Genomic DNA, 13,769 nt, shown 5'->3' with positions numbered 1-13,769 from the left:
ATTCTAACGGTCAAGTCAACTAACATTTAACACCCAACATCTAAAACATGAAAAATATACATGTAGTACTTTAATAGAGAGAATCGAGACAAAAATTAAAAACAGTATATATATACATATATAAACCAAATAAACTAACGTACAAATTGAGCGTGCTGGGAAAAAAAAACACGCGCGCGCGCAAGATTCGAAAGAAGCAAAGAGAATTGAACGTTGAAACCAAATAGGACGCATTACAAGCCAAAAAAAAATTGGAATTGTTTAGGAGCTAACCTGGGAATCGTATAGAAGAGGTAGCTATAGGAGAGTTGAGCGCAAAAAAAAAATTGTAGAGCCGAAAAGAGGGAATAAAAGTTGGCGGATTTTTGAGACCAATGTAGACGTCGAGTCAAGGCTGGAAATTTTGAGAGAGAGACCTTAGGAGAAGACTCGGCTCTGCTGGTTAATGTTTTGCAATTCTTGGATTTGGGCTTTGAGGGTGGGGTCTTTGGGATGGGGGCATTTCCGAAAATCGCCTATTAGCTAGGTTAATATTTTTTAATATTCAAAATTATTTAAATTCATTTCAAATTTATTATTATTAGTGAATATTATCAAATTCTTTTGATTTTATATATTTTAATTAATAATTTATATAAAAAATTTATTAATAAATTACATTTTAAAATTTAATAATTTTATAAAATATTTAAATTTTATTTATTTCAATAAAATAAATAAAAATTTATAAATATTATTATAAAAAAATATTTTATATTTTATTAATTATTTATATAAAACAAATTAATTAGAACTCAATGAAAACATTATTCCTCAAATCTAATTATAATATTATTCTTTAAATTAATTATATACTATTCAAAACTCATTTTATTAAATATTTAAAAATACCCAATAAAAATATTATTTCTTAAATCTAATTATATAATAGTCAAATTCTTCCCACTAAATTTCTGTCGTTAAATGCTCGGAAAATATTCAACTCATTGCCTTCTATGGAGCGGAGGCCCCTCGCGCCTTTTTTTTTTTTTTCTTTTAAACTCAAAAGTTATGACTTATTTGGTGTGGCCCTTCCCAAAACGACAACGGAATGGAGCCATCCTCAGCATCTATGTACGACAAAGAGAGAATTGAGAGTGTACGAAAATTAAAAAATAAGAATTCAATTGATTTTGAAGCTAAAGTTGAAAGTTTAATTTGATTCCTCTCATGCAAGGGACGCGCTGTTCTCATTCAAGTGTTCATCACTAAAATAGATGTAAAAGAACCCGTCTATGACCTATCCATGAAAATCAAACATCGGCAATGGTGATGGAGCTAGATTGTGACCTTTTACACAGCAGTATTAATCCAATGGCCAACCACAACTTTCATTGCAAACTACAATTGCAGCCAATACCCCATTAAGGCTTATTGTTCATTGAATCCAATATATACATGATCTACCCCAAGCCTCCAACAGATGGAGGAAAAGAGTTCAACACGTATAACACCATAACTCGGGCAATGCCAATTACTAGTTTGATGCCCCTGCAAAATAAAAAAATTCATTAGGTGAATAGCATTATAAATAATTCAAACAACACCACTAACCCAAAATTGAGTAATGAATTATAATTAACATCAATTGCAAATAACAATTAACATGTATATTTCCATAATTATATGTGGTATGAGTCTACGCTTAGCAAGTCGCATAATTGATGTAACCATGATTAAGACCCCAAAACCCATTTAAGAGCTACAAAGAAACATGCTCTGAACTACACCATTCTACTGACCTTAACCAAATAGAAAAAGGCAATTAAATTGTGCCTGAAAGAGTAAATGTATTTCATACCTGATGTTTTAGAAGCAGACACTCCTCATATTGCTTCTCTAATTCTAGTGAATCTTCTTGATCAGATCACCCATAACAATATGTAACAAAACTTATCTATGGAATGTATTAATTCGATCAAAAGCTCGTGTAAAAGAAACATAGGCTCGGTTTACATTTATCATACAACAAGAATTTGACACTACTACAATTGACTTAATATATACAACATTATGCTCACGTACTAAAGAAAATAGTCAACATCATGCCTATAAACAGAATTTGGCCACTATGAACAGAATTTAGTGACTAGCTTCAGTATCTCATTACTCTCTACCGACAACACCAGCTTCTTTCACCAGCTGCTCAGTCAAAGCTGACAATCGAGCAACACCTGTTTTAACCTCCTTCAAACTTTCATTGTTCTCAAATGTGCCTATCTGATAATCAGGGCCATTTTGTGTGAACGTATCAACATCAGTATCAGCATCAATGCTCAGACTAGCTTTATTCAGAAGTTCTCGACTCATCCCAGCAAGCTTCTGCAGAGCAATGGTTGCAGCTTCAACTTCCAGTTGAGCTGCCTCAAGTTGTAGCTTCTCGATAGCCAGGTCCCCAATACTTTTCTCACCAATTCTCTCTTGTGCCAAAGAATAAAGCTTTTTCAGATCATTAGCATCTGTAACCATTTCGTCCTTGAGTCCTTTTAGTTCCTTTTCCCTGGAATCTAATCTCTCAATAACTGCTTTGAGCTCCTCATCTTTGATTGTGAGAGCCCTCTGTGTAGCTAGGAGTTCCATTTCTTTCATTCTTAAGCTCTCTCTGGTCAGCTTGAGCTCACTTTCAAGCTGTTTCTTCTGCAAACTAAAATCATCACTTGACTTGTCCAATGGTTGTCGAATGAGCTCCAAGCCCATGCTCTCAGATTGCCCAAATGCATTATAGTCTTCATCCTTGACGGTAATAACCAGTTTGTTTGTAAGTTCTACAATCCGTTCCACTACAGTTTCAGCTTCAGACATTTTCATCCTTGTGTTATTCAGCTCATCTTGCATCATCTGAACATGCTCCTCTTTCTCCTTTAGCATATTTGTGGCTTGAATTAATTGGTCTTCTTTACTGCTCAAAAGCATCTTTAGCTCAGCAACCTCCCGGTCTACTTCCTCCAGCTTCTTCTTTGCATTAAAGAGTTGCAAATCTTTCTCCTCCAAGAGAAGCTGAAGAGAAGACTGCTCAGATTTCAAATGCTGAATTTCTAGCTTAGCCTCCACCAATTCTGATTCTTTAAACTGAAGAATACCATGAATTTCCCCCAATTCAGTATTTTTTCCCTCTAGTTCCTGCTGTAAAGAAGACATCTCCTTCATTGCCTGCTTCAAAGAAGATTTCTCCTTCTTCAACTGCTCATGTAACTCTTTCATGAGCTCCTTCTCCAAGGATAAGTCTTGTTCAAGCTCCTTGTTTCGAGACTCTGCAAACCTAAGTTTTACTCTCTCACTCTCAACTTCTATTTGGGCATCTTTCAAACTAGTCATGTAAGATATTACACTCTTCCTCTCTTCTTCAAGTTCCACTAGCTGCTTTTTTAATAGCTGCTCCTGTTCTTCCATTCGCTTTCTGGAGGATGCCAGAGATTTCTGTGAAGAAACCAGCTCAGATCTCACATCAACTAGAAGCTTTTTCACTCTTATGAAATCCTTCACAGTTTCATTAGCTTCTACCATATGTTTAGATGTTTCATCTCTCAACTTCTTCAGTTCCTCCTGTGCTATTAACCATTCCATTGTCTGCTTCTCTAAATTGGCCTCTGCAACTTTTAACTTCTCCTCTTCAAGTCTTCTAAGAGTCATAGAAACTTCCAGTTCTTCTTCTTTCTCTTGGAGAGCATTTTTTAGTCCTTGAATCTCAATTTCTTGTTTCTTTACAATTTCATTGGCTTCATCCAAGAGTTGAGCCTTGTATTTCAGTTCAGAGTCAATTTTAGTAACTTCCTCACTCTTCTTTGTCAGCTCACTTGTCATTTTTTCCATTTCATGTTCCTTTACAAATAGAGCAGATTGTGCAGCAACCACCCCCTCCTCCCTCTCCTTAAGTTGAAGCTTTAAATCTTCAATCTGCCTGGCTTGAAAAGCTAGGTTAAGATTTGCCTCCTTCACCTCCCCTTCTAGTTTTTCATGCTTAGAATATGCAACAGCAATTTCTTTTTCTCGTTGCTCCAACTCCTCCTTTGCACGGTTTAAATCGTTGTGCTCTGACAAAACCTGTTTTTCTGCGTGTTGAAGATCCTCTTCCTTCTTCCTCAAGGCTTCCAAAACAGCCAGAAGATCAGACTCCAGGATTTCAAGGTTGAACCCTGGTTGAACATCCTTGGGAAGCTGAGAATCTCCGCTCATCTCTTCTTCAAGTTTCTGTGTCTGAGCAAACAATCTCTCAAGAAGAATCCTTGCAGGTTCAGTTGCCCCATTGTCATTAAACTTCGGCTTGCTGCCATTTAAGGCTGATTTGACAATCCACCTTGAAGGTCTTGTTGTCTTTGAAACTTTTATAAAATTCGGTCTGTTCTGCTTCACACTGAACCTCAGCGAGAACAACTGCAGCAAAACATTTACATGCTTCCAATAAAAATCTATTAAACTTGATGTATAAGCACAATTTTCTTTCAATTTGTTTTGCCCAATATTTGGCTGGAATCCAATTTCTAATTCTTAAATTTTCACAAAATCAATTAAATTTTAATCTAAATGAGAGTCCACATGCACAGATGAAAAGATCAATAATAGAAAAGAACAAATACAATATTCATCCAATGCAACAGTTAATTTAACCAAAAGAAAAGGTGAAAATTTCCGATTGTTCATCATGCATTCTCTTACCAAGAAAGGACTAGCATCATTTTACCCAGAAAAGTAGGAAATTTTTGACACAACTGAACAGATAATAAATAATCTCAGAAAAAAAATAATAATAAATTAACAAATTCAGATCCATATTACGCCCCGACAATTTCTCAAACCCTAAGTTGTCTAATCATTTGGGATGATTCCCCCCACCCCAAATAAAAACACACAAATGTACATATGGAGAGGGAGAGACCTTTGGGGAGGTGTTGGCCGGAAGATTGGAGCGAAGAGCAGAAGAAAACCCCATGTGGCTGTATGTGGCTGTGCTATTAAGCAAAGCCACATGCTCATGTAGGCAGAAACATGTCTACCAAAGGCCAGTAGGTCGTCGCTTCACTTGGCTTTCAAAAAACAAGTTCTCCTCCACCGTCGGTCTCTAAAATTACAGAGTTAATAAATGAAGGTGGGAGTTTAGCGGACGCAGAAAGTAGACGACAGAGAGCTCCGGAAGACTGAATGCGACTTTGGAGGGAAATGCAAATGCCTGCCATGACACGCAAAGTTTAATGGTTCATCTTGTCATACGCCACACGTGCGTTTCTTCTTGCACACGTGCCTTTCTTCTTGGCCAAGTATTTTTTTATGTATAAAAGGCAAGCTTCTCACCAGTACCTGTGGTGGTGAAAACAAGATAACAATGGTGGATAATTTATTTTGAAAGGGATGGCAACGGTGGAATATCAACCGGCTCTTAATTCGATTAAAATTTAATACGACATATTTAAATAATTTATAATTAAATTTAGGTGATTCAGGATGAGAAATAATATCAGGGGTAAGTTTAGTTTTACATATTGGTAGTTTATTTATATAAATAATTAATTAAATATAAATTATATTTTTTTAATAATAATTATAAATTTTTATATATTATATTTTAAATAAATTAAATTTAAATATTTTATAAAATTTTAAAATGTTAATAAACTTATTTTTATATAAATTATTAATTAAAATATATAAAATTAAATAAATTAATATATTTTAAAATAATAGTAATAATAGTAACCAGGTTTACGTTGATTTTGTGCATTAAATAATTTATTTAATCTGAATTTGAGTATAGTGATTTTTTTGCAAGTATTTGTCATTTTTATTTTAAATACATTAAATTAAATTAATATAAGAGGATATGTAATTAAATCATTAAAAATTTTAATTTTAATATATAAAATATTTTTAAAATATTTTTAATTAAAAAAGTTAAAAAATTAATATATATATATATATATATATAATAGGACATAAATATTTTTTATTAAATTAATTAAAAATAAATAATTTAAAACTTTCATTTCATGTTCTTTTTTTTTATTGAATCTTGCAATATTAAAATATAAATATTAAATAGAAAACGATTGCAAATTTTTTAAAATACACTATAAACTCATATTTATTATTATTATTATAAAAAAAAAAAGGTGGCAGAATTTCAGCTGGGGCAAGGTGAGTTTAACGAGTGTCACATGACCTGAAGCTTTGGGCCGTGACTGCATGCTTTAGTTGAACAGTGAAAATCGGCTTTTAATTTTAATTTTTTAATTATTAATTTACATTATTTAATGAATATAATTTAAAATATAATTAAAAATTAAAATTACATTAATAAATTCATTTTATTGTTCTATAACTAAAATCAACTTGTAATTTTTAAATTTTTTTATCAACATTTAGGCATACAATGTCTTTAACTTTTATTTTATTTTATTTACATTTTTTACAATTAAATTAATATTTATCAAGACATCAATTGATAATTAATAATAAAATAAATTTTATTTATGACAGAGATTTTTATAAATGTTAATAATAAAGAGTTTTTGTTTTAGAGTTTCAATTAAAATTAAAAAAAAAAAATTATCCATACTTATCTTTCAAGTTCCAACTAAGCAAGCGTTGCTCCATAGACGGCCTTAGCCCTTTAACACTCTCGTGGAATTGTGTCTTAGAATTGTCATCCGAAGGTCATTTTTAGAAAAGTATTATTTAAAATATTGAAAATTTAAATAATTTAAAGTTTTTATTGTAAAGAAAAAAACATATTAAATTTAATTTATTTAAAATTAATACTTTTCAATTAATATATTTAAAATTATTTTAAAAAATAATTTTTATAATAACATCAAACAATTCTTTAAATTCTGCCAAGAAGTGTAACCCTAGTATTTTGGGCCTCAAATATACAACCGGGCCCAGAATGATACCCCATACTCTAGGCCCAAATAAGCATGAAACGCCCCACCAACAACCCAACTTTTTTTTTTTCTATTAAATATGGACTTAAGAGATTTGAATCTCTGAGCTGACTCTATTAAATTGAGGTCATATTTAGTAATAATTTTTAAAATAATATTTAATATTTTAATTAATTAAAATATTTTTTTATTTATATTATTTGTTGGTATATTATTTATATTAATATTTAGAGGTTGAAAAAATGATTTATGAAAAGTCACTCCTTTTACCTTTTAAAATTTTTATATTTAATAGATAATTTAATAATTATTTTTATTAAATATTTTTAATTTAAAATTATTAATAATTAATAGTTAATAAAATAATTAATAGTTATTAAAATAATTAATAATATTTTAAAATAAAATATTATTTTTAAAAAAACTTTAATACAGTGATGATAAAATTATCTTCGAGATGTAAAATCTCGAGTTTAACTTCTAATAAAAATTAATTATTTTTAATAAAACGGATGTAAGTTGGCAGGATAAAATTTCTTTGGCAGCAGTAGCGGTAATTGTAAGGGATTATAAAAGGATATCTCGTGGATGAAACAATTATAATTTTATTTGACATTTAAATTTTCTAAATAAACGTATTATTTTATATTTTATTATAAAAATAATTTTAAAAAATTATTTTATTATTTTAATAATTAAAATTAATTAAATTTAATTTTTATTTATTTTTTAATATTATTTAATCAGTATATTTAAATTGGCAACTAATTGGCTTGTTGCAACCCCACGTATGCTAGTTTCTTTTTTGTACTCTGATGGCCTTTAATATTTTTTTCTTTTAATATTTTCGTTTTTTTTTTTAAACTAAACGTAAATTAATAAAAAATTAAATTACTTTTCTCTCATTTTTTTAGTCCAAATACAACATAATCATGATGAATCTATTAAAATAATAAACTATATAAAGCCAAATAATTATTGAGACTAGCAGCTAAAAGTGCCTGTGATCATAAGCTGTAAAGTGCAGAAAAGGACCTCCAGCTGAATTTAGCTTTGTGCAAGATGTGACCATCTACAGAAAACTCTCGTTTAAACGCTTCACGGTACGAGGTCCTCGCCCAATCCATTTTAATTAGGATTAAAAAAAAAAAAAACGTAAAGTATATTAATTAATTACCTTTTTCCCCTGCCCTTCTCCACTTTTTATTTTTTTAATTGCTTTTTTCCGCTTGGGTCCAATTCTAGAAATATGCTTATTTTTATCTCAGCCACAATTTCAAAGAGTTGATGGTATTGATCCCCTGTTTTTGCAAGCAGCTAATCTCCTCCAAATTAAATTAAATTAAATTAAATTAATTATACTTTAATTAATTATATATTAATTCAAATCAAATTATTTTTTAAATAATTATTAACTTTTTTCATAATATTTTTACAATATAAATGTGTTTAATACTGTCACGACCTAACCTATGAGTCGGACCGGCACTAGGACCTGGGCCAGCCTAAAGCCCCCGAGGCCCGTAGTAAGCCTAACTGTTCATTAACCCAACTCTAAGGCCCATTTGGGCCCAATTTCAAGAAACCAACCGGACAGAGTCCGGCCATAAAGTGAACCTTTCAACGGGGAGTTTTTTACTCACCCGACCTGTAAACAAAATATATCATTAATTGGGGAGCTCAGCTCACCCTCCACATACTCATATCGGCATAAAAATAAATGGGAGCTCAGCTCCCTCATCCAATCCATCAAACATGCATATAATTTTACAGGTCCACATGACAATTTATATTACAGACCCGAATCATCTAAATATTTCTAACACATGCGAAAATTCTAGGAGTAAATAAAATTACAAAACTATTGATAAACAACCTGCGAAGGAGAAAAGCAGGTTAACCACAATAAAATCCTCCTGTAGCCTGAGAAAAAATATTGAACAGGAGTGAGCGTTCGACTCAGAGAGTAAAATATCAATTTTAACCATAATCTCTATAACTATCTAGAACTAATGCAACCTGTGGAGTGAAATGCAACAGCAACCATACTTTCACATCATAACAACAAAAAGGTAATTTAAAGCACTCACGCACCCTGTAACATCAATCATAATATATGGGAGCTGATCCCCTATACAACTCTCTTAAATCCAACTCGGTGCCGTGAAGAACTCATTTCGGACTTCCACTTAATAACCAAATCGGGGTTCCAAATAAGAACTCAAGCCGTGTCTACCCCAAGAACCGGGTCCCAAGATCTCAAGCCGTGTCTACCCGTCCTATCCATAGTCCACACCACATCACACGCACGCCAACGCACGCACACTGCTCCAAATTACCACAACAACATCCATGGCACGCTAACAGTTATGAATGCAACATAAATCGTGCCTAGAGTTTAACTACATAAATATTTGCATATAAGTGATGCATGGGCATGCTTGAACATATAATAATATCGAAATTACAATTAAAATTAATATTTTACTCACAGACTTGACGGCAATCACTGTGGCGGGCGGAGGAAGAAGAAGGTCATCGCTTACGACAATTATATTACAATTATTTAATACAAATGACTCAATACAAATCAAGAAAAGACCCAATACGCCCTAAGTCGTGTTTAAAATCCAAGCAGTCTTCCCTATACCTAGGACCTACCCAACCTGCAAAAGGGCTCAAAACACACTTCTATATCCACAATCCATATATCCACAACTCAATCACATCACACAGCCCCTCCTGGGCCCATCAAATCAATCATTCATCACAATATGTAAAATTTCAATTTAGTCCTTATAATTGATCATTTTTGCAAAAAGCGCTCAAATAAGCTCTAAAAATTATAAAACTCGCCGCATGGTCCTTAGAAATATTACTAAGCTATTGCAAAAAGAATCGTAATTTTCTAAGCTACCACGAATATTTTATGGATTTTTAATCCTATTTAAGCACTAAAAAATTACGAAAAAGCAAGGTTCGGGTTTACGTTTGCCGATTCCGACTTCGGGAACGCGCTCGGGATGCCTGACAATGGTGGGGTAGCCAAAACCTCGATCCAATTCGGAGACTTTTCCGGTAGCTGCATGCGGCCGGAAATTCACAAATCCGGACAACTGTCGAATTTCCGCGAATTGAGGATACCTACACGAAGCCCAATAATAATATATAAAAAATCAAGGGTGTTACATTCTTCCCCCCTTACAGAAAATTCGTCCTCGAACTTTACACAAGGCAGAATAAAGTACATGATTACATATTGAACAGATAAGGGTACTTGCTACGCATGTCCCGTTCTGACTCCCAGGTGCACTCTTCCACTGACTGGCTCCTCCACAAAACCTTAACCATAGGGATCTATTTTGATCTTAGCTGTCTCACTTGGTAGTCCACTATGGCTACAGGTTGCTCCTCAAATGTCAAGTTCTCCTTTAGTTCTATTACATCCGACTGTAGTACATGAGAAGGATCGGGAATGTATTTCCTGAGCATAGAGATGTGAAACACGGGATGAACGTGAGAAAGGTTGGGTGGTAGCTCCAACCGGTAGGCAACTGCTCCATCTCTATCAGTAACCTCAAAAGGTCCAATATACCGAGGTGCCAACTTGCCCTTCTTTCCAAATCTCATGACTCCCTTCATTGGAGAAATCTTCAGGAATACATAGTCGCCCACTGCAAACTCCACATCCCTCCGTCTGGGTGCATAACTCTTACGCCATCTTGAAAGTTTTGATCGTTCCCTGATTAAATGAACTATCTCTGAAGTGTACTGCACTAGGTCTACATCATGCACCTTCGCTTCCCCCATTTCCGTCCAACACAGAGGAGACCTATACTTTCTTCCATATAGTGCCTCATAGGGTGGCATCCCTATACTGGAGTGATAACTGTTGTTGTAGGCAAACTCCACCAAAGCTAGCTTCTCATCCCATTGACCTCCAAAATCCAAAACACTCATGCGAAGCATGTCTTCCAGTGTTTGGATTGTCCTTTCAATTTGTCCGTGCATGCGAGGGTGGAAAGCCGTAATGAAGTTCAACTGTGTGCCAAGTGCCTCCTGCAACTTTCTCCAAAACCGATAAGTGAACTGGGGCCCTCTGTCAGATATTATGGAAGCCGGAACTCCATGCAATCTGACTATTTCTCGAATGTACAGCCGGGCGTACTGTGCCACAGAATATGTAGTCTTCACAGGCAAGAAGTGAGCTGATTTGGTTAGGCGGTCTACAATTACCCATATCGAATCATATCCTCGCGTGGTACAAGGCAACCCAGTCACAAAATCTATAGAAATCATTTCCCACTTCCATTATGGGATAGGGAGCTCTTGCAACTTCCCTGACGGTCTCTGGTGTTCAAACTTCACCTTCTGACAAGTCAAGCACTTGGACACAAAGTCTTCTATGCCTCTCTTCATGCCATTCCACCAATAGCTATCTCTCACATCATGGTACATCTTGGTGGAACCTGGGTGGACACTGTACAGTGTATAGTGTGCCTCTCGCATGATTTCATTCCTGAGGTTGTCCACATTGGGCACACATATCCTAGAACCTTGCACTAGGGCGCCATCATTGGCAAATCCAAACTCACCACCTTCACCCTGCTGTACTCTTTCTATGATCTTCATTAATTGTTGGTCTCTGTGTTGAGAAACTCTAACTCTATCTCGCAAGTCTGGCCTCACTGAAAAATGAGCCAACAAGACCCCCCTCATCTGAAAGATCTAGGATTAAACCTTGATCCATCAACTCATGTACTTTCTGAATCAACGGTCTCTTCTTTGCTGAAATGTGCGCCAAACTGCCAGAAGATTTTCTGCTTAAAGCATCTGCTGCTACATTGGCCTTCCCAGGGTGGTACTGGATGGTGCAATCATAGTCTTCCAGAAGCTCCATCCATCTCCTCTGTCTCAAGTTTAAATCCCTCTGTTGGAAGATGTACTTCAAACTCTTATAGTCGGTGTATATCTCGCACACTTCACCATACAGGTAGTGTCTCCAGATTTTTAGTGCAAAAACTACAGCCGCCATTTCCAAATCATGGGTGGGATAGTTATGCTCATGCCTCTTCAGCTGCCTTGAAGCATAAGCCACTACTTTTCCATTCCACATCAAAACACACCCTAGGCCAACTCTGAAGGCGTCACAGTACACGGTGTATCCTTCACCGCTCATAGGTAGTGTTAACACAGGGGCAGTGGTTAGACACTCCTTATCCTCATCATTATAACTGACTCTATCGAGCTCTCTTCCTGTCATTTGGATCTTATCCACTTCCCTTTTCCTATTTTTGGTATTATTGGTATCTTTTCAACCTGCTGTACTTATTCCTTAATTTTAGTCTTATCTCATCCTTACACCTTTTCCTTCAAAGATGTCTATCCCATTATCAACTTTAACTTTCTTTTTATTTCTTAGTCTTATCTTGATTACTAGTTTCATTACTTCGAGAATTCTAACCCTATGATTTACTCCTACCAGCACATTCTTCACCTTATGTAACACTTATAATTACCCATAGAGAATTTTTTTTTTTTTTTTTACCCCATTTTTTTTTCCAACTTAACTATCAGAACATTATCATTCCCTACCAGCCTTAGTAGGAAATTGCTTATCCTGGATGAATATGAGCCCCATAAACTATAAGTTCCATCTGAACTAACACGGCTGTAGGAAATATGTGTCATGCCTTAATTCCAAACAAGCTACTTCACGTGTTCATTCTCCTTAATATAATCATATATACTGCCCATAGCTTTCTAAACTTCAACCTCAAATTACCCATCAGCAACAATTTCATCTATTGAAACTCATCCATAAATAGTACTTCATCTAGCTCATAGTTTAAAGCGATGCAAGCCTTAGTAGCTAACTCAATTTAACTCCTGTCATTACTCTGATCGTCCTTTCATACTTAACACTAGGTATGCACTTACTGTCATTCTCATATCAGGAAATTGTATATGAATTGGTGCCTATCAAAATCTCAAATAACCAGGTCTCCTTGCCTCAGTCTCTGCTCCTTATATAACGCTCTGGAATCAAAAACACGAGCTAAACTTGAAAAGAAAGAAAAATATCCTCTATATTCAACTACGCCCGATTGTCCATATAATAATGTTTAACCTATGTTTCTTAGTTTTTCTCTTCAAATTTCATCATCTCCTAGCACAATTGTGCTCTACCTATAAGGTATCATCTGCATGAACCCTTTACTATACCATCGTCCTTCCTGACATAATATTTTATAATTTATTAACTTTACTTATACTCGATCTATGATTCATATCTATCATCGTTTATATTGTGCCCTTAACCCTTGTTGAATCCTGAAAGATTTCTCTCGCTAATAGATTCTTCAAACACTAATTCCACCCTTATCTATGGTCATTAATTTGATCCTTAAACTTTCTAGTGATTTATTACCATCCATACTTGTCACTTTTTATTCTACCCCTACTGTTGCTCTGTCGTTATTGCGTCACTGCAAAGTGATTCTGTTGATCACACTAAAAATGTTTGCCTGACATTCATAACGAACCTCTAACTACCTTCTCACTATCTCAAAAGTCTAACCTAAAACCTATGTGTCATTATCTATCATTCTTTTCCTCTCATCATACCTATTTGATCCCTTATACTGACTTTTATTCAACTTACTGCTTATTAACTTCTCTTTCTCTACCTATTTAGGTAGTTCGCAATACCATCGCACACCTTCTAACATTTACTCATTATTATTGTATTCCATACCTCCATCACTTTTCTCACTAATGTGGTCCCATTTTGGGTTTTCCATCCTTGTCATTCTCTTTGCCAAGAATAACACTTAGCCTATCCTATATCTTAAC

At 34.3% G+C, this 13,769-nt stretch overlaps 1 protein-coding gene across 1 annotated transcript; it reads right to left on the bottom strand.

The window, feature by feature from the left end:
- Positions 1 to 1,970: 1,970 nt before the first annotated feature.
- Positions 1,971 to 5,212, bottom strand: LOC110648322 (uncharacterized). Its single transcript, XM_021802513.2, has 2 exons — positions 4,913 to 5,212; positions 1,971 to 4,410 (listed from the first exon to the last, which is right to left on the bottom strand). Exons 1-2 carry the CDS (start codon positions 4,964 to 4,966, stop codon positions 2,146 to 2,148), a joined length of 2,319 nt encoding a protein of 772 aa, XP_021658205.2. The 5' UTR covers positions 4,967 to 5,212; the 3' UTR covers positions 1,971 to 2,145.
- Positions 5,213 to 13,769: the final 8,557 nt, after the last annotated feature.

Source organism: Hevea brasiliensis, chromosome 11 (assembly GCF_030052815.1).
Source record: "Hevea brasiliensis isolate MT/VB/25A 57/8 chromosome 11, ASM3005281v1, whole genome shotgun sequence".
NCBI classification, from domain to species: domain Eukaryota; kingdom Viridiplantae; phylum Streptophyta; class Magnoliopsida; order Malpighiales; family Euphorbiaceae; genus Hevea; species Hevea brasiliensis.
The sequence above is the reverse complement of the archived record's forward strand: the minus strand, read 5'-3'. Positions and strand labels throughout refer to the sequence as shown.